The sequence below is a fragment of the Pimephales promelas genome, chromosome 13 (assembly GCF_988280905.1).
Source record: "Pimephales promelas chromosome 13, fPimPro1.hap1.1, whole genome shotgun sequence".
Classification (NCBI taxonomy): domain Eukaryota; kingdom Metazoa; phylum Chordata; class Actinopteri; order Cypriniformes; family Leuciscidae; genus Pimephales; species Pimephales promelas.
Genome location: NC_142781.1, coordinates 11,748,282 through 11,770,618, shown reverse-complemented (window position 1 = coordinate 11,770,618; position 22,337 = coordinate 11,748,282). Strand labels below are relative to the sequence as shown.

Below are 22,337 nucleotides of genomic sequence, written 5' to 3'. Positions count from 1 at the left end.
GATGGCATATAAATTGTCTAGAGATGATGGCGGTGTTTCAGGCTCTGAAACACTTTCTCCCAGACCTCAGAGATCATCATGTTCTTGTCCGGTCAGACAACATGTCTGTGGTCTCTTACATAAACCACCAGGGGGGTCTGCAGGGACCCGTTCTGCTGAACCTGCCTGTGAGGGTGGGCGCAGACGGTCCTAGCGAGTGGTTTCCCGAGGGAAGCTCGTTTGCTCCGAGGAGCGATACAGAACAGTCGTTAAACCCTGCCTGTGCGCGGTCACAGGGCACTGTTTCTGTCTCTATAATTACTCCAGAGGCCAGTCTCGAGAGACTGGTACCCTTAGTGGAATTTCTGGCAGAATGAGGAAGTCTTCCAAATATATCTCGATGGGTCCTGCAGACTATCGAACGCGGGTACGCGATCCAGTTCAGGTCACGTCCGCCTCGTTTTCGGGGGATTTTGCCTACAGTGGTATCCCCCGAGCAGGCTCTGGTCATGGAACAAGAGGTGAAAGCTCTGTTACTGAAGGGGGCGATAGAACGAGCTCTTCCCCCCGACAGAGAGTTGGGGTATTACAGCCGTTACTTCATTGTTCCAAAGAAGCTAACGATATACGCCTCCCTCACGGGCTGGGGGCGATCATGAGTGGTCGCTCAGCCCGGGGTCTGTGGACTTTCTCCCAGACCTGAGGGGTCACCATGTTCTTGTCCGGTCAGACAGCACATCGGGGGTCTTTTTATAGACCATCAAGGGGGTCTGCGCTCATGTCCATTATTCAGGCTAGCGCCAGATCCTTCTGTGGGCCCAGGGGAAGCTTCTTCTTTGGCGATTTTATATCCCAGGATATTTAAATCGGGGAGCAGACATCCTGTCGAGGCAGGGGCCGAGGCCCGGGGAGTGGAGACTCCACCCCGAGGTGGTGGAGCTCCTATGGAGTCATTTCGGTCATACCGAGGTAGGCCTATTTGAATCCAGGGACTGAGACACTGCATGCTGTGGTTTCTCTGTATCCACCAGCCCCTTTGGGGTTGGATGCGATGGTACAGGAGTGGCCGAGGTCACCCCTGTACGCATTTCCCCCGATTGCTCTGCTCCCAGGAGTTCTGGAGAGGGTTCACCGAGTCGGGGTCTTTCTACTGTTAGTAGCCCCGCGTTGGCCGGCCCGAGTATGGATGCGGGTCGATACTTCACCCCCGCCCAGATCTATGGAGGTTGTGGCTTGGCCTCTGAGGGGGCCCAGCTCATAGAATCGGGTCTCTCGACTGAGGTCGTGGAGACCATCCTCCAATCCAGAGCTCCGTCCACGAGGAGATTATATGCCTTGAGGTGGCAATGTTTCACCTCTTGGTGGGGAGAACACCAGTTGGACCCAGTTAACTGCCCGGTGTGGCGGTGCTGGAATTCCTTTGGAGCATTTCTCCACAGGGTTATCCCACTCCACACTAAAGGTGTATGTGGTGGCCTATCTGCTTACCACGTCCCTTTGAGTGGAGCTTTTCACGGGAGATACCCATTGGTAATTCTTTTTCTTCGTGGTATTGTGAGGTCAGACCAAGAGAAACTAATCTGCTCTGCCCTCTGAGGGCTCTAGATGCTTATGTCCACAGAGCTGCCCTGTGGAGAAAGCCTGAACAGTTATCTGTTTGTTTTGGACCTCCGAAGAAAGGTTGTCCCGCATCTGAGCAGAGGTTGAGTAAGTGAGTGGTCGAGGCCATCTCATTTGCATATGAGTCCGCCGGTCAGCCTTCTCCTTTGGCTGTCTGGGCTCACTCAACCAGGGGTATGGTAGCTCCGCTCCAGGGGCGCAGGTGCTTTCGTCTAAATATGTGCCTGATTTCATACAACGGACACCTGCTCGCATGGCGGCGTTGGTATTAGCGTTCCCACGGCGTTTACACGCAGCTCGAAGTTCCCTGAATGGGAACGTCTCTGGTTACGTATGTAACCCTAGTTCCCTGAAGGGAACGAGACGCTGCGTGTCTATGCCATACTCCCAGCATGCCCGTGAGCGCTTGCTTCAGTCCTATCAGAAGCTGTTGCGCTTGTGTTTCGGGGATGCTTTATAGTTTCCTGGTCGATACGTCACCCCGCCTATGACGTTCCGTCTCGCCATTGGACAGATTTCATACGTGCTTCATGACTCGTCACGCAGAGGCGTTCCCACGGCGTTTACACGCAGCGTCTCGTTCCCTTCAGGGAACTAGGGTTACATACGTAACCAGAGACGTTTACAGATGCTAGTATATGTAAATAGTGACCATGTTGATCAGACATTTCTTTCAATTTCATTATTAACTTGTCAGGCAACAGAGAAGTGACCAATCCTGAGTGGCGACGTCAAAAGCAGCTTTTGATTCGTCATGTCATGACTTCTTTAATAACCCCGATATGTTTCTAGGAACAAATGAAGCATTTTAACTGACTGAAACCAAGAGCCACAAAGGAATGGTGGGGTAACAAAAGCATGAACCGTGTTTACTTGGGTTCGTTTGAATAATACGCTTATGATAAAAGCATAAACTATCAACTTTTGTAATCAAGCCAATCACTGATAACAGATAAATGTGTAATGAAATACAGGTGCAAATAAAGTTCAAACCACACACACATTCTGATGTTCATTTTCACACTATCACACTGTATATGCACTAAAGTACACGAATACTACTTATTCTATCAGATGAATGATTTTGAATGGAGTGCAGATGATGTTCTACATGAAGTTAGCGGGGGATAAACTATAAACTCGGTAATCTTCACTCTAAATGATCTAAACACTTGCATAACACAGAATGAAGAAAGAGTTTACCATACACAGGTGTCGCAATAACCACTGATGAGACTCTATGAGGTTAAAGCAGAACATCAATTCACTTGGCATAATTATTATTGTGTAAATTTCTCAATGCTGTCTATAAACACAACAGGCCTTCATCATGACTTGTGAGGATTTAAGCTACTAAGCCATTTAAACTTGAAAAAATTAAAGCGTACATAAACCTACACTGTAAAAAAATATAGTTGGTTTAACTTTAAAAAGTAAGTAACCTGGTTGCCTTAAAAAAGTTGATTGAACTGGAAAAAGTGAGTTAATACAAAGAAGGAGATTAATTTAATCATCAGAAACTCAAAATAATAAGGTATCTCAACTAAATAAATTATTTAAGTTGATTTGACAAAAGAAAAAATGTGTTTTTTTCCAGTGTACTAAAAGTGTTTATACACTGTAAAAAATATTGTTGGTTTAACTTAAAAAATAACGTAACCTGGTTGCCTTAAAATTTTAAGTTGATTGAACTGGAAAAATTGAGTTAATACAATAAAGGAGATTGAAACTCAAAATATTATGTTATCTGAACTACATAAATGAAGCTGATTTGACAAAAGAAAAAATGTTGTGATTACAAATAAAAAAAAAAATATTTTTTTACAGTGTACTCAGTTTTCTGATACTTGTGTTCCCATCATGCACCAGGGAGTGAATAATTAATAAAGTTGCATTTCCACTGTTTTCCATCTATATTTACATTGTTTTATCATTGCTGTTGTTGTTAGGTTTAGTAACTTGCTGTTTTGTGATATCTGGATTCAGTGGTTTGTGAGCTGATAAAAAGCTAATTATTAAATGGACTGTTAAATTATTTTAAATGAGGCTGCAGAATTAATAGACATAGTAAATCGTACACTAAAATACACAAAGTAAAGCATATACTTTGAAAGCATGGCTTAATTCAGTGTTTTATTTTTTGAGTAAAATGTACTTGAAACAGAGTATTGCAAAGTAAACTTCAACTAATTAGAAATGACTTAACAAACTTTAACTGGCAAAGTTAGAGTAACTTACTTGTTAATTTTACTTAATGTAGTCAAGTAGATATTACATAATTCCATACCAAAAATTTCCTTAAAAAATATCTGCGTGCCAAAACTCGCAAAAGGAAAGTCAATTTCACTTTTAATATATGAGAAGTGTCTAAAGATCCACTCAAACAGCTGATCCTGCTACAGAAAGGTTCAGAAAACCAACCAATAAGTAAATAAAATGACTAAAAAAAGAAAATGACACTGGTGGTACATCAATAAAATAACTTTAAAACACATGAAATATAAGATGATAGCCTATATGAAGTCTCACTGAAGCCAGTGACCTGTTCCCACACAAACAAGAAACAGCTCAGAAAACTGCAGCTCTCTGAACGCTCTTTTCTGTTCAATCCTAGGTGTTTATGGCAGGTCACCTGCTCCCATGGGACTCATTCCTGTGATTCATGGTATAAAAGCCTCAATTAAGCTGTGATCAACTGATTCTAATCAAAGACCAGCTTTAGGCAGCATTTATCTTTCCAGGGAGTGTTGCATATCTTCATTAAATATAAAAAGCACAGCTTTTCAAAAGTCTATTTTGGTTCAAATGCGATTTCAGATCCAGTTAGTAGGCTGGCATACTTTTTATAGCACTGTAAATCATGTTTTACACCCATGCTAATGCTAATGCTAATGTATACAAACCAGTTTTATTATCTTGTAATGCAGGAACCTTGACTTATTAAAGCATTTTATAAGCTTGAAGTGAATGTTTATCATTAAAAAGTGTAAATCTTCACAGGGGCTGCCATGTTCTAGACACATTACTGTCATTCTATTACACTTTTCCAAATAGAAAGTTGGCAATTCTTATTTTATGAGTTGCAGAATTACAGCTTTTTGAGTAAATCAGGAAACATGTTTATTGACTTTCTGAATTCAAAGTTCAACATTTTCCCATGATTATTCAAAACGGCACTCCATACCCATTATCCTTTGTTTATGTTGGCGTCAATGGCTGTGCGTCCAATTCAGTATTTTAGGAGTATAATAATAAATAGATAATGAAGACTAAAACAACAGGGTTCCCAGCAGTCTATGCTTGAATCATTAAAAGCTACAGAACAATCAACCATAGGGTTCACTAAGAGTAGAACTGGAACTTTTTTTATTCCAGCATGGCAACAACTTTTAATTTACATAAGTACTGAGTGTGTGTTTTGCTTTAAGCTGAATGTAAAACACGGCGTACCTTTGAAGGCTGGATACATGGGCACCATGTTGCTTGTAATGAAGGAGTCTGGCTCAGTTCCAGTAGGACTGAAGTCTGAGGAAGAAAGATAATCAGCCATTAGTACAGTAAACACAACACAATATACATACACACATACACACGTATGACAAATGACAGGATATATGTACATACATGTAATGCATTTATACATATAATACATACATATATACATCATATATAAAAAAAAAATATCTTTAAAAATTATAAAATGTACTTGTATACATAACATGCATCTAATTCAAATAACATTTGAACACAGCCATAAATAATAAAGAATATCACTCATAGCTCTAATTGAATTATCAGTAGAGGGCAGAAAGTGAAATGAATTGTGAGCTTTGTTTAGAGATCTTAAAGTAAATCTAGATATCCCGTTGGACTCACTGGGCGGATGCAGGAGGCCAAAGGTCAGAGTGGGACTGTTCTTATAGAACGAGCAGGACTGTCTCGCACTGGCCTGAACTCGCAGATCTGCACGGATGCATGTCTGTGCTGAGGGACGCACGCTAACCTTGGATTGACAAAGACAAAGAAAATCAGCATTCAGATGAAAGAGTGCTTACTTGACCATTAAAACACTCATGACGCAAATCTTGACAGAAACATAACAGTGAAAATACAGTCAGAGCTATTTAGTAAATTTACATTTCCACACATTTACATCTGAAAACTGTTTCAAGCCTCATGAGAAAGGCCAGTTACAGCTTTGTGTTGAAGCAACACATCTCGAATCTTGGCTTAATGGTCTTAAACTGTGCTAGATCATTAAACAGTAATAAAGACAGCTTTAAATGTCAAATGAGAGCACAATGTTAAGTACAAGCTTAACATTTCAGCTTTTAAACCTTCCAAAACAGTACGATTTGGTAATATGTTGTGAGTCATGCTTGTGTGTGAAGTTACTCCCATTCATCAACATCAACAACAAAACATGTATTGCAAGATCAAGCCTATCTCATATTGTGGCTTGCAGTTGGCTTATGAGTTAAGAGATCCAGAAGATACTGTAAGGATGATTTAACACCCTTATGACATTCCAAACCTGTGTAAACATTTTTCCCTTTGAACATAAAAGAAAAATATCCTGGTTATTCCTTGCAGGACAAGCGCAGTCAAGCCCCATAATGACAAAAACACCATAAAACTCGATTGAAACATTCAGTGGCTTGTTTGAGGAACAGGCGGAAATTAGAGCCATTTCTGCTGACTGAGCTCCTGTTTAGTTCACTTTAGTCTGTTTCTCACAAAGCTATCATATGGTGTCAAGTCCTTTTGGACAACATTTATGATACTTGGAGCTCATAGTTCACTTTGTTTTTTATGTGTACACTAGGATACATGTACAGTGCACGTGACAAACAGTAACTCTGAATGTGTGCGCTCATCTTGAACATGTGCCTTGATTTTATTTGCACACATTAGTTTGTCCATAAGATGGCAACATAGTCCCAGGCTCTTGTTTAACAGTCGAAAAAGACACAGATGGGATGGAACAACAAAAACAAACCTAGGCTGCATTTAAATCAAATTATTTTGTGCCGTTCCCTCGCTAACTTCCCTTCGTCTTACTCGGATGTGCGTCATTGCTAACGTTCCACTAGTGCCCACTACTGGCGGAACCCTTGACACGTGTTTAAATAGGACGCTCTGCGCTTGATCACTTGGAATCCAATATGGAGTTAATTTATTATTAGGGCTGTGCAAAAATTAATTGCGATTAATCGCATCCAAAATAAAAGTCTGTGTTTACATAATATATCTGTGTGTGCTGTATATAATTATTTTGTATATTTAAATACCTATGCATGCATGTATATATTTAAGAATTATTTGTGCTTAAATTCTGTATATATATATATATATAAAAAATACATAATCTACAGTATATTGTATAAATATAAATATTTTATATATGAATAACACATTTTCTTAAATGTATACAAGCATTTGTGTGCAAAATAATTATATACAGCACACACAAATATATTATGTAAACACAGACTTTTATTTTGGATGTGATCAATCGCGATTAATTTTTGCACAGCCCTATTATATATATATATATATATATATATATATATATATATATATATATATATATATTTGTCCTTATAGATTTGCTTACGCACCATTCTAAAGGCTTGTATGTATGCTTGTAAAAAATTACACAAATAAAAATGACAACAATACAGTCAACTATAACTGTGTAAATAACAGTCAGCTTAAGATAGCTACTAGTATTATGTGGTTAAATATCAAAATAAGTCCAGTATCAAACTCTTGAGTTGTGTGGGGAGGTATGATTGTGTCACAATCAGGGTGCATTGTGGTCTATGGATCTGTCTGAAGTGTACATGTTGAGTAGACTCGCTCCTTCGGTCAAAATAGAGGGTTCAAGGGTTTATCCAATTAAAGCTGTCCACTTGATGAAGTCGAATGCACTTCAAAATGGTGTCTGTCAGGGGAGTTCGCGGGTCTATGTCTAAATGAGATGGGTTCACTGGTTAGTCCAGTTATCCAATCACATCTTCTGCTGAGGTAAAGTCATTTTGCTGAGCATAAGCTATTAGATGTGTTTGAGTTAAACTATTGTAGGCTTCTCACAGGCGAGATCTGCTGGTTGCAATCAGGGAGGAGTTCAAACGGAGACACTTTCTGCTTCCCATAGGGATGCTCACGAGGTGTGTGCATACTTTATCATTTATGAAGTGCTTTAGATGCAATATTTGTCAAAATACAAAGATGGTTTCATGAAGGAACAGAAAGACTTTCACATTTTTTCCTGTCTCGTCTCGCGTTACTTTGATAGCACACATGATCAAAGTCAGACAAACCTAACTAGAATGCATTGCATTTTTCAGGCACCAATCGGTCAGTGCAATTCTGTATTAAAGGGATAGTCCACTTTTTTTGGAAATAGGCTCATTTTACCACTCCCCCAGAGTTAAACAGTTGGGTTTTACCGTTTTCGAATCCATTCAGCCGATTTTCTGATATTTAGAAGAATATCAGTAACCAGACATTTTCTGGTCTCATTGACTACCATAGTAGGAAAAAAAAATTACTATGGAAGTCAATGAGACCAGAAACTGTCTGTTTACTGATATTCTTCTAAATATCAGAAAATCGGCTAAATACAATCGAAAACGGTAAAACCCAACTGTAAAATGAGCCTATTTTCAAAAAAAGTGGAGTACCCCTTTAAGTCAATTTCTATTCAGTTAATCTGTTTTCATCTTAGTTTATGCATTTTGTTTCAGAATTTATGCAAATAGCAAATGTCAGTTCCAGTCAAAGCACATTTCACATGAATTACAATAACAAACACAAGATCTGCCTGAAGCTGAGAAAACACTTGATGATTCTGTCTGTCACTCTCCCGTTGAGTGTGATGACTGAGATTTACTCAGCGGTCGGCCCACATAATGAGCAGCACATGCTCTGTGAGGTCAGAAAATAGGACAGATATAATATATGATTTTCCTCTCCTCCCTTCAGCATCACCACTAAACCTCTGCACATTTACAACGTCCTTTTTCTACATCAGAACAAATTCCCCTTGTGAAAAAGAAGCGTTTAATGGTGTACTTCAAATCTAAAAAGTATATATATATATATATATATATATATATGAAGAGTTCAGATGCAAAAGCCTCTAATGGCCATTTGAAATTTTCTTCTTTAATGATGATTTTTATCAAACTTGTATAGTTAAGTTCAGTAATTTCACTTAAATAACAATTATTAGGTAATTATCATTGCCATTTAAGTGAAATCACTGAACTTAAATATACAAGCTTGATAAAAATGATCATTCTAGAAGAAAATTTCAAATGGCACTTAGAGACTTTTGCATCTGAACTCTTCATATTTTTAAAAACTAGTAGTACTTGCAGATAACATAATGAAATAAAAGAGGCCACTTAAGTGTACTTAAAAAGAGAGTTAAAAGTAAACTTAATATCAAGTTAAAAGTTTTACTTTAGGATTTTTTACTTAAAGGACATTTAAAATCAATATGTTCACTTATTTTAATGTGTTGACTAATTATATTGTACTTGATTATTCTAACTGTGGTGTGTTATTCGATTAAAGTTAAAGTATTTTAAAATGTACTAAATTGCAAATGCAACATAACAAATGTATTTAAATACATGAGATACAAGTTTCAATAAATTATATAGGAGCAAAGTATAGGATTATATATATATTAGTAACCAAAATGCTTCTATAGTATATTCGGCAGTAAACTTAAACCATTATTTACATGATAATAGTAGTAATTTAAATTAAATGCAAGTTTAAACTTTAATATATTCTATTTGGTCTCTCCCAATCTAAACTTAATGTTTTATTGTCTGTTATTAATGTATTGTGTGTGGTTTGTTTTATAGTTCTTCATTTGTACAGCACAGTAATCAACGTCTGTTGTGTTTATTTGAGCTTTATAAATAAATAAAAAATTAAATTAAATGTATCAATCGCAATTAAGTGTCAGAAAAAATTGTTTTTTTTTAATGTACGCTTTGTTTTCACAAATCTTTGAAGTTAAAGTCCTGAAATGACTTGAAAAAGGGAGTAGTTCACTTAAATCCCATTAGATTATTATCACATCAAACAACCCCTGCTGTGTAAAAAGAGCTTCCTCTACAATAAACTCTAGCCATATCAGATAGTGAGATACTAGTGTACTCCTAAAAGTTTACAAAATCAACTTTTAACAGGTAAACCTGTACACATTTAAAATTTACATTCACTTTTGGTAGGATACTGACACCACATGACTCGTCTTGCTCTCATGGGTGTGTCCAAATATGCGAGAAAGTGCGCTCTAAAAAAAGACGGTTCCTCCCTTTTAATTATAAATACCACCTCTGACTAACAGTAAGCAATATGTCCCAGCCTTTACACTTCATGTTTCAAATACACCATCTGGAGTGATAGTTGAGTCGATAAATGAATCTCACCGTTGCATTCACAGTGTATGAAACCCAGAGCGGCATCAAGATGTCTCGGCTGTATCCGCTGATGTACGCGCTGTGCTGGAGTATACAGTGATCCGACTGCTCCTGAAGGACACGCGGGAGTCCGTATGGCAGATGAACAGGCTTTACATTTTCATCTATTAAAGGAAGATTAAACAGGAAGTTTTTCACTGTACAGTTTTGTCAATAAAAACAGTGTCAATATGAACTAATATTTACTCACTTGAATTTGAGTCGATGAGACGCTGGTCCAGACGGTTCACCTGAAAATGTTTTTGGAAATTCATTTTTGAACATAATTTATATACACAGTATATTGTATACACACACACACACAACGCTCACAAAGGCTGCATTTATTTGAGCCGAAATACAGTAAAAACAGTGTTATTGTGAAATATTGCGAATGTAATTTATTCCTATGATAAAACCTGAATTTTCATACACATGATCCGTCAGAAATCATTATAATATGCTGACATATGGTCAATGTTGAAGACAGCGGCACAGCTTAATATTTATGTGGAAAAATATTTCATTTGATGAATAGAATTCATTTGAAATATCTTTTTTTTTTGTAATAATGTTAGTCTGTCACATTTGATCAATTTAATGCATCATTGTGGAATAATACAAAAGAAAATATAACTGCCCCCAAATGTTGAACGGCAGTGTATACACTAAATCATTTAGAGTGGTTAAGCACAAGTGGCTTGACTCACTTCCCTTTCAAAAACTGAAAAGCTATGTAATTGTTACAAACCACGGGGGGAACAATTAAGAAATCCAGACAACACCACAAAGCCAAAAGTGCGTAAGTGATACGGATCAGAAAAGACAAACAAACAAACAACAATCATAACTCCTCAGAGCTACAGTGTTAAACTGCAGAACTCTCTGGCAGACACTGACATGATGACCTCAACTCTGTATCAATGTATAAATGACATACTCTATCCACTTTTTTTTCAGAATTGTAATAGGTAAAGGTAATATATTTGGCTTTCCAAGTCAATGCGTCTAATGCAGTTCTGGTTGCAGTGCAATTTAATTTGTACATTGACCATGCATTCACAAGATTTGAGGCTTAAACCCCCTGTTAACAAGCACAAAGCAACAAAGACAAGGAAAAACTACAAGGAAACCTTGGGTGGAACCAAGAGGAAACCCCTCCTCTTCCAAGGAGTGAGTAATCTAATAACAGCCAGTTCAAAGACAGGATTATACCATTAATCAAGGCAGGCTTTCGATTTAAAGCCTTGGCCTTTGAAGGGAACTAGTCATTAAAAAAGTCTCAAAGCATGCTCAAAAATGCCCTTAAATAATCATTGCAATCTATTAATAATATCATGGTCTGGATTAAGGGTACATCATGCAGTCTCTCCCTGTTGGAATCTGTGTAATTTGACTTAATCTTAAGCGACAGATGAATTTGCATCAGAGTTTGATTGAATGGAAGGATAATAACAGCAAACTGCTCCTTCCTTTGGAAAGTCGATGAGTCTATTTGTTTTGCTACTATAACTATGCACAATGAAAGAGTTGTGTTTCAGTATAGTCATTTAGCATTGTCTCTGCGGCCCTATGAGAACGAATCACAGGATGAAAAATGCAGAAGCCCTGAATAATGTCTGTGATGCCCACCTCAGCCTCAGAGAGGGAGTCACAGGTGCAGCCCCGGGGGTCACGTGCGGTCCCGCTAACAGGGGTGCATGTGGACGGAGCCGAGCGCTGTGCGGGATACACCGGCTGATGGGGTGGGTTCTTCAGCAGATGGTTTAAACTGCCATGGGTGCCGTTGTTGGGAGCCGGAGGAACACCCAGTAAATCTAAAGAGAAATATACAGCTATTTTACTTTTACTTACTACTTATGATACCCTTATTGGGAGGCAGCCATGCCAATATACTGTGACACATGCTAAATAGGATAATTTACTTACCCTTATGAACCAGTATGACCTAAGTCTTTCATCTGTGGATCACTTTTTTTAGAATGTTCGTAACTAAACATTGACTTTCATTGTATGGGCAAAAATGAAAAAATGCAATGGAAGTCAAAGGGACCCGAAACTGTTTGGTTACCATTCTTCTATATATATATATATATATATATATATAAATTGTGTCTGTCCCAGACAGCAAACTGACATTGAATCAACGTGGAAACGACGTCTCTCATGACATTGAAACAACGTTGATTTTGCTCATCGAATTAACGTTGAACCAACGTCAGACGCGGCATTCTTCAAAGCTAAATGAAAATCGAAAATTGGTTTGCTTTCATAACGTTGAAACAACGCGTTGATTTCAAGTTGATTTTCCGTTCGTTTTGAAAGAATGACGCGTCTGACGTTGGTTCAACGTTAATTCGATGAGCAAAACAATGTCAGATCAACGTTGTTTCTATGTCATATTTCCACGTTGATTCAATGTCAGTTTGCTATCTGTGTTCAGAAGAAGAAAATGTGTCCATGATATGAGGGTGAGTAAATGATGACTCAATTACCAAGAAACATCATCCATCTACAATATCACTGTTGCCAAATTTGGTTTCTTGGCTGGAGTGGGATTTTGATGACACTAGCTGACTCAGTGACATGCCCCTATTTGAGGTTTGTAATTCTTTTGAATTTCGTCTTAAATGCAACTTTCTTAAATATTTCAGTCTATTGCTGTACTAGATGCACTATCCAAAGTGGCTCTCTGTACATCCATTGATCAATGTGTATGCGAATAAAAGCCGTTTCATCATATTCATTCATGTTCATTATATTCATTCTCGATTCATGTGGATCTCTTTACAAACGTTTTGAAGTGGAGAGACATAAATTTCTCAGATTTCATTAAAAAATATATTCATTTGTGTTTCAAAGATGAAAGTCTTGTGGGTTTGGGAGTGAGTAATGACAGAATTTTCATTTTTGGATTAACTATCTCTTTAACTTTACCTATCATATATGCTGGTTAGCTTGCAAGTTAACATTAACAGCTAATGCTAACAGCTAGCAATGCTTACTGACTAATTTGTTAAAAAACAAAAATCACATTTATTTTGTAAGCTCTACAATGACAGAAAGGTGTAGTATATGTTGTAGTATATTAAAAGTGTCGCAGGCTATACAAAGCTTTAAAAGTAGAAAGACACCCAGACAGCAAACTGACATTGAATCAACGTGGAAACGACGTCTCTCATGACATTGAAACAACGTTGATTTTGCTCATCGAATTAACGTTGAACCAACGTCAGACGCGGCATTCTTCAAAGCTAAATGAAAATCGAAAATTGGTTTGCTTTCATAACGTTGAAACAACGCGTTGATTTCAAGTTGATTTTCCGTTAGTTTTGAAAGAATGGTTGGTCTGACGTTGGTTCAACGTTAATTCGATGAGCAAAACAATGTCAGATCAACATTGTTTCGATGTCATATTTCCACGTTGATTCAATGTCAGTTTGCTATCTGGGCAGTTTAAGACAGTTTAAGGCTAGACAGATTTCTCTAAGATTTCATTAAAAATATATTAATTTGTGTTTCAAAGATGAAAGTGTGGTGGGTTTGGGAGTGAGTAATTAATGACAGAATTTTAATTTTTGGATGAACTATCTCTTTAACTTTATCTGCTGGTTTGCTTGCAAGTTAACATTAACAGCTAATGCTAACAGCTAGCAATGCTTACTGACTAATTTGTTAAAAAACAAAAATCACATTTATTTTGTAAGCTCTACATTGTATGGCAGAAAAGTGTAGTGTATGTTATAGTATATAAAAAGTGTTGCAGGCTAAAGCTTTAAAGTAGAAAGACAGTTTAAGACTAAAGTACAATATGGAGAAACAAAGGCACAATCAAAGTGTGAAAAGGTCAAATGTTTATGAGCTGTAAGAACACACATTCAGTCTTCTGCTGTAACATGCTAATCATATATTTTTCCTGAAGGGCCTTAATGTAATGACTTTTTTTTTTTTTTTTTTTTTTAAAGATCATGTTATAGCCTAGTAACTTATAGCCTAGAAGCGCTTGGGAAAGCATCTCTCAACTCTAATAAACAGTAAAATTCTGTTAGCATCCAAACAGCCTAAATTAAACTCTCTATATAAACTCTTTTAATGCTATTTTGTTTTGCATTGACTTGTTTTTTGGCATGATATTTCGTTGGGTAGAGTGAGGCAGAGCCTAAAAAAAGCTTGTGTCTTACTGTAAATGTGTGAGAGTTGGCAACCATATGACATCTTGTTGACAGATCCTATTTATGGCCTCAAATACCTTTTTGGATGCTTACATTTAGTGTAACTAGGCGAATAGAGTGTGATGAAACCAGACGTTACGTAAGCTACATGGGAAGTTACAAGCTGGTCATTAGCAGTTCATCTAGTTGATCTACACTTCAAAAAGTACTTAGATGATCAGAGCAGTGTTTATCTGGCTCAGAAACAATGAGGACCTCAGACAGGGTGACAGTATTAAAGTTGGCATGAAATGAAAATTCAGTATTACAGTATTTTATAAATGCATGTTATTGATATCACTATGAAAGATTCATTCATGTATATTTTTCATTAAATCAAAATTCATTAGATCATTTAAACATTAGTTTTTTTTATTTGTTAACAATCCATTTCAGTACACAATACTGTCAGCTGTTTACAAAAACAGAACAATTTACACTAAACACAATTATAAACCAATATCTTTAATTCAAAACATGGCTGGAAAGCAGCATTTAACTAAATATTGGATTATTTTGTGCATTTTCTTTGTCCCTTTAGGGGCTCCGTAGGAAATGGACAGCTAATACAATAACTAAAATGTCTTGTTTATTGAACTGTCATATAAAAGCAATGTCACTTGCAATCATGCTGTAGTTAATGCTGGAGAAAGACTCAAGCAAACCTTGTGAATCAGTTTTTGAATGGGTTCATTTAACAAAGTGACTCACGAAAAAGAAAATAACTTGCTTTGTATAAGAGAAAGTGGATATTGTAGGCGAGTGTTTCATTATGACCTTATTTATGGCTGTTAAATTCAATGTGACAAAAAATAGCAATTTAGCATTTTTGTAGCTAAGTAAGTAGTGTCACTAACTTTTAGTTATTCCTCAACTGTTGTGTCAGAGAATAAGTTGCTAACGTTGGCCACTTTGTTTTCAAGTCCCTGGCAGTGATCGTGACGGAGACTGTGACGGAAAACAAGGCTCAAAGAATCCTATGAGAAACCATAACCCTGCAATATCTGATGAACATTATGAAAGCATCTTCTTTCATATGGACCGCAAATGGTAAATGGACTGCATTTATATAGCACTTTCATAGACCTAATGGTCCCATTTGCCTCACATTCACCCATTCATACACTCATTCATACACCGACGGCGGTGTCAGCCATGCAAGACGCCAGCTCATCGGGAGCAGCTGGGGTTACACTGTAAAAAAATATTGATGGTTTAACTTAAAAAAGTAAGTAACCTGGTTGCCTTAAAATTTTAAGTTCATTGAACTGGAAAAAGTGAGTTAAATAAATTGAAGGAGAATGATTTAATCATCAGAAACTCAAAATTATATGTTATCTGAAATAAATAAATTATTTAAGTTGATTTGACAAAAGAAAAAATGTTGTAATTACTACACTGTAAAAAAAATATTGTTGGTTTAACTTAAAAAAGTAAGTAACCTGGGTTGCCTTAAAATTTTAAGTTGATTGAACTGGAAAAAGTGAGTTAATACAATGAAGGCGATTAATTTAATCATCAGAAACTCAAAATAATAAGTTATCTCAACTAAATAAATCATTATAAAGTTGATTTGACAAAAGAAAATATGTTGTGATAACAAATCTTGAAAATATTTTTTACAGTGGGGTGTCTTACTCATGGACACCTCGACACTTGGTCAGGTGGAACCGAGGATTGAACCCCTTAAGTTCATGATACCAAATAGAAAGCAGAACTTACCGCATAGGAGGTTGTAGACTTCAATGTTCTCGAAGGGAGCCACAGTCGTCTTATAATTGATTCCTGGTCCATACCCAATAAAAATGGCCTGCAAACAGTAACATTTAGTTACTTAAATCACACTAAAAAAAAACAAACACTTGGAATTTGGAAACATCTAAACCATTTGGATCTATCGATCGATCGATCGATCTATCTATCTATCTATCTATCTATCTATCTATCTATCTATCTATCTATCTATCTATCTATCTATCTATCTATCTATCTATCTATCTATCTATCTATCTATCTATCTATCTATCTATCTATCTATCTATCTATCTATCTATCTATCTATCTATCTATCTATCTATCTATGAAGCCATCCTTGGTGTAAGAAGAGTAAATCATGGGCTAATTTAATTTTTGAGTGAACTATCCCTTTAACATTTTGTTGTCTAATGCATTGGAAATTTGACGTTCTAAAGTGTGGTTTGGTCTCCAAGTACTATTCGGGGTCCTTGGATATGTCAACAAAACGCCCACAATAGTTCCAAAAACACAGACCGTCGAAAAAGCACTTATTTGGATTTGCAGTCACAAAGAGACACACATTCCACCCGCCTCTGGCTGAAACAGGGAACATTTGAGTGGTGGAAACTAGTCTGACCTCATTGCCTGGACACTGAGTAACAAACATGAAAATGATCTTCATTCCTCCTAACAGGAGATTTCACTTTCACAAAGATAGCCTAAAGTAAAGGAAAAAAAACATCCCTGTGTTTGTGACTACTTTGTGCAATTTACCTCAAACAGTTACCTCATAAGAGTTCCTGTAAGATGTTTTTGTAAGTCCTACCAGCAGCATTAGACATTCCTAGACAACCACATAGACCGGGGGCACAGTCGGCTAGAAGTAAACCCACGTCACAGACATAAACAAGACTCTGTCAAAGGTCCAAAATGTGGCTTGAGTGTGTGTTTAAAACTGCAATCTGAACACCTTCCAGTTTGAAGGAACAACTAAGTGTGAATCTGGCACAATGGAGTTATTCTCAATGGACATCATGAGTTCATTTAAAGGGCATGTCTGGATTTTTCTCAGAGTTTGTAGAAAGACCCAGGGTATCATAATCATCTTCATGGGAATTTACCTAGATCCTTTAATATGAATTCAGTATAATCCCCATCTTAAGTACTTGGTCTCCTAAACCTCATTAAATTCCATCACAGAAGCATTTGAACAGTGCCTCGAGCAGAAACTGAAAATAGAAATGGTTTTGGTGTCTATGACAGATTTAAGCAATATTTGCTCTAGATTTAAGGGATCATGCTTAATTTTGTGGATGAGGGTTTATGTTGATGGAGTAGATCCTAAAAGAGAAGAAAACACTGGAGCAGCCAAAAGAAGTAACGGAGAACTTATGGGCCAACTCTGTGAACAATTTTCTTTAAAAAATAAATGAAGGGGGGGGGGGGTGCACCTGTAGGCAAGGGCGTGGTTAGCTGGTGCCTGCTTACATCACAGGGCACCACAACTTCCAATAGGAAAATTCAACTGCAGTAGCCACCGTTCAACCTGAAGAGGGCAGCACTCCATATAGTGTAGAATTACAAAACTTTACACCCAAATGTCATCAATTAATCAATGAACAGCATTAATAAAGCCCCAGTCTTACAGATCATTAACTAAAAAAGTTGTTTTTGGGTTTAGTTACCCTTTAAAGATTAAAATAAACATTAAAACATTTAATATTATACAGAGAATGTTATATTCTCGTGTTACGCAGCACGTTTGAGCTTCAACAAGAACCAATGAGGTTCATTCTCGTGTTACGCAGCACGTTTGAGCTTCAGCAAGAACCAATGGAGGGACAGAAAGCTTCTAGATTTCATTAAAAATATCTTCATTCGTGTTCTGAAGATGAATGAAAGTCTTGCAGGTTTGGAACGACATTAGAGTTAATAATGACAGAATTTTTCATTTTTAACACACTTAAGTGCACTTCTAAAAATGTTACTTTACAGTACATTTTTAATCATATTTTGGGAAGGAAGGCTTTTGAACTGCACGTTTCAACCTAATAGGTCAAGAAAATCTATTGGTAACATCAGCTAAAATGACCAATATCTAGATGACTATTTGTTTTATTCATTTACTTGCATTATACAAGACAAGTGCTTTGAATATGAGAGTATTTTAAAAACCAACCTGCATGTTCTTGAAGACATTATCTGAACCATGGAAGCCACCATTGCAGTATTTAATTTCACTCGGTTTTCTGTTGACCAAGGTGGGAAAGAAAAATACTTTACAAAATACTGAGTACTGACTTGTTTGAGTGCGGATTAAAAAAAAAAAAAATTATCTTAGATAACACTTTATTTTGATGGTCCACTTCTACACTTTGAAACTACATGTAAATTGACAGTGATTAGAGTATTAGTAGACTGTTTGCTTAATATCTGCTAACATTTTAGTTTGATGCTTCCCAGAAGGCGTTCTACTTTACAACTACATGTCAACTCATTCCAATAACCCAAACTCAAACCTAACAGTCTACAAATACTCTAATGAGAGTTAGTAGAATGCTAAAGTGGTCTATCGAAATAAAGTTTAACCAAATCCCCAAATGTCTTCAGTCAAAGTCTAGATACCATTTTGAAACTAAACGGTTCGCACATTGATCAAAAACATCAAACGGTTAAAAGACCATTTTTCCCCACAAGTTTTACAAACATATTAATACTTTGAGGATATCGATTTCCTTCATTATAGCACTCATTTTGACATGACAAGCGTCAAACTCACAGTGCTGCTTGCCACTGGGGCTGCATGTAGAGATGTGCTCGCTCGATACGGATGTTATGTGCAAAGTGAAGGCGTTTGGGGAGGTGCTCCTTCAGATACGGCCTCATCGGCTGATCAGGTTTTTTGCACTTCAAACAGAAAGAAGGAGGAAAGAATAATGGTTTCAGCGTGATTAAGTAGAAGATGTGGTCTATAAGTGAGGTGTGGGGATGCTGACAGGCTCATACCGAAAGGTTCTTCACGAGACCTTCATAATCAACTGCCAGATGAATACAGGGAAAGAGAAGACATGGATTGTTTGACTTGCAGTTAATAGACAAAACAATTTTTTATAAATGATTGTTTCTTCAACTATGTGCACTATAGGCCTGATTTTTACACTCTCACATGATATTTACACTACTGTTTATTTGGGGTCATTAAGATGTTTTATGCTCATCAATGCCTTACTTATTTGATTAAAAAATATTGTGAAATAGTATTACAACTTAAAATAACTTTTCTATTTTAACATATTTTTCTATTTAATATATTCCTGTGATGCAAAGTAAAATTTTCCATATCATTATTCCACTCTTCAGTGTCACATGATCCTTCAGAAATCATACTAATATTCTGTTTTTAAGAAACATTTATTATTATGTAGAGATTCTGGGTCGGACATCATTAACCAGTTTGCATGCAATTACTCAGAGCGTGGTTGGCAGAGACCCTTTTAACACATTCCTACGCATATGTGTTTTAATTCAACTTTGACTTTTACTGCAGTCAGGCGCCCGAGTGTCTGGAGTTACCTGACTAAGTGTGATTTAGGACGAACACGGAGACATCACGGGGCAACATCCCTCGCCAATAACGCCAGTTAAACTGATCGCGATCAGATTAACTCTCTCTCCTCTTTGATCCTTTGACACCTCCAAAAGCGAGGGAACTCTGGATACAAGCCAGACTTCGTTTGTTCTATCGCAATATACGTGCGACCCGCTGACCCACACCTACATGCAACACACACACATTAACGCGTCCGCACGCTGAACATTCCTGCACGCACACAAACACGGACATCTCTGAAAGCTTGTAAAAGAGTTACCAAAATTATCTTGTATGCCGAAATACATGTAAAAGAACTGTAATTCACTATTTCAGCTTCGAATGGACTCACGCGTGTCAAAGAAGTTTAGATAACTGTAATACAATGCTTTAAACATGTAATTCAATAATGCTGTCAAAATAGTCCAATGTGTTTGATGTCTTTGTAATCCTCATAGCATGATCTGTCTTTTAAACTGTATATCGATATCGTGAAATGTATACCATTATGTATAAGTTTGTTTTCAAAGTTAGCAGAACTTTTCCTTTGTCTTAAGAACCAAGATTAACAACGTGATATGTTAATCAAGTGGGCGCGCGCTCCTTCAGTTGTGTGACGCTCATTGGCCATCCGAGGGTTAGGGGGGTCCCAAAACACCCTTGAAAAACTCTCGCCACGGAATCATCGCTCTCTTATTGTATCTTAACTCTTATGTCTCCTAATTTCTTAGCTCTCTTACCTGATTGCTATTGTTCTTACTCTTAAGCTTAGACTCTTGAACTCTTTCCGGAATTCCTTGGACACTCTCGGCGTCTTCTGAAGCTTTTTAAAGTTATCAGTTTTCGTTATTTTTACTTCGTTTACTTTTGCGAATAGCCAGTTACAGTTCGTACGTGTGTCCTCTCCAACAAGAAGACACCATCCAGCACGAACTCGTTTTGAACTCCCGCGACGCACACCCACGTGGGGAGAACAAAGGAACCTGTCTCCAGCCTCACGGACAACCGCACGCTTCCAGCATACAAAGGTCTGAATAGCAATTTGTTCCATCAAATTTGAAACTCAAGATATAATCCTGTGGTTGTCTCTGAAGGTTTAAAGCTGTGCTAGTAACTGTACTTCTCTTTGTATTCCCATTTTCCCTTGTTTCCTTTTTAGTTTCACTTTCATTTTGTGTACATACATATATCGTGTGATTTTTGTAGTGTAACTTAGTCGTGTGTTTTTATTAAACTCATTTATACATTCTTTGCCATTGTTTGTATTAATCACATAACAAAGCCTCTTTAATATTAGATCCTAACGCTACAATCTGATTTTGTTGAGTGCACAAAACATTGTCAGAAAATTAAGCTAAACAGATCAAGTGATTGATAGTTTTACAGATCCGCACGCTGGCGCGCTGACTGAGAAAACTGTGTAATCCTTGTTGTTTTAAAGAACAGCCCCGATCTGTGGGAAATATATGTTCCAAATTAATCATAATTCGTTGTGTTTAATTTCGTCATATATACCTGAAGCAGACGTGTGTTGTGACACACCCCTCGTTGGGTGATTTAATTCATGTGAGAAACTCGGTTTAACGAATATTCTATAAGTTGCTGATCCAGATCATTGATTTTGGAATATTTTTCCCCTGAATTCAAATTGAGCTATAAACTTAAGCCGAGATTCTTTACAGTTTTATGGTGGAGGAATTCAAAAGGCATATTTTAAGCTTTGTTGTGTGTGAAATTAATGCAGTGACAATTTTTGTATACTTTGCTGTTTGGTTGAGAAACACGACCGCGCGCCGTCGCGTGACTCAAGTGCGCGCCGACGCAAATTGAGAATCTGCAGTATCTCTCAAATCCGCAATTACATGATTGAATGTGCTTAACGTTTTAGTCGTGGTAATTGTTAAAAATAAATTGCAGTTCAGAATACTGATATTCACTGTTAAGTGTTTAAGGTTAAACTGTAGTTTGTGACGAAAGTAATATTTACCTGTACAGACGTGTACATGTTAAAGATATTCTTTCGACTCGCCTGTTCAAAACGAGATTCTTTTGTCAGGACGAAAGAGGAAAGAGTAAAGCGATGTTCCTTTAATCTTCCTATAGCCAAGGCCTGATTTAAATTCGTTTAGTTAACGAAACACTCCGAGTTTTAACTTTTGATTTAGCTAACCAGATGTTAAAGCAGAACATATCAATCATTAAGTGCTAAATGATTAATGTGTTTGGAGTAAGCCACAGACGTAAATTCCTGTGATAAGTGTACGTGTAAGCGCAGTAAAATAATTTCTGCCTCACGCACCCGTGAAAATAGCACGAGAAAATCCGCCTGGATTTTATTGCATGCATTCAAATTTTGCGCGCCCCAGAAGGGACAATGAAGTGGTTCTGATTGTAATTCTACTCCTCAACGCTAGAGCGCAGCCTAGCGCCTCAGAGTTTCAAATTACCACCAGACCCTTTTCATCGACGTGAGCAAAATAGTGCCATCGCGTGGACATTTGTTGAATAGGTCTTGTTTTCCTGAATTTCCCTTTCCAGTCATTGTTAACTCTCATAATTGAAGCGATCGCAGCGACGTTTGCCTCTCCTCGCGTTCTGTTTGAGATTTCAGTCTATTTTCAGTTGGACTCATTCTGTGTCAACTTACAACAAGCTGATTGGCATCGAGAGTGATATCCATCCGTTAATTTTCATAATCTCATTCAGATTTGG

The 22,337-nt window shown here is 37.2% G+C and overlaps 1 protein-coding gene across 1 annotated transcript in view; it reads right to left on the bottom strand.

The window, feature by feature from the left end:
* enpp1 (ectonucleotide pyrophosphatase/phosphodiesterase 1) overlaps window positions 1-22,337 on the bottom strand; it is a 72,239-nt gene that overhangs the window by 7,869 nt on the left and 42,033 nt on the right. The window contains exons 14-22 of the mRNA XM_039692640.2: window positions 19,043-19,074; window positions 18,816-18,943; window positions 18,216-18,285; window positions 16,022-16,109; window positions 11,721-11,905; window positions 10,300-10,339; window positions 10,059-10,213; window positions 5,476-5,602; window positions 5,050-5,124 (exon numbers count right to left, since the gene is read on the bottom strand). Coding sequence (XP_039548574.2) covers window positions 5,050-5,124; window positions 5,476-5,602; window positions 10,059-10,213; window positions 10,300-10,339; window positions 11,721-11,905; window positions 16,022-16,109; window positions 18,216-18,285; window positions 18,816-18,943; window positions 19,043-19,074 — 900 coding nt within the window. The remainder of the gene's footprint in view (window positions 1-5,049; window positions 5,125-5,475; window positions 5,603-10,058; window positions 10,214-10,299; window positions 10,340-11,720; window positions 11,906-16,021; window positions 16,110-18,215; window positions 18,286-18,815; window positions 18,944-19,042; window positions 19,075-22,337) is intronic.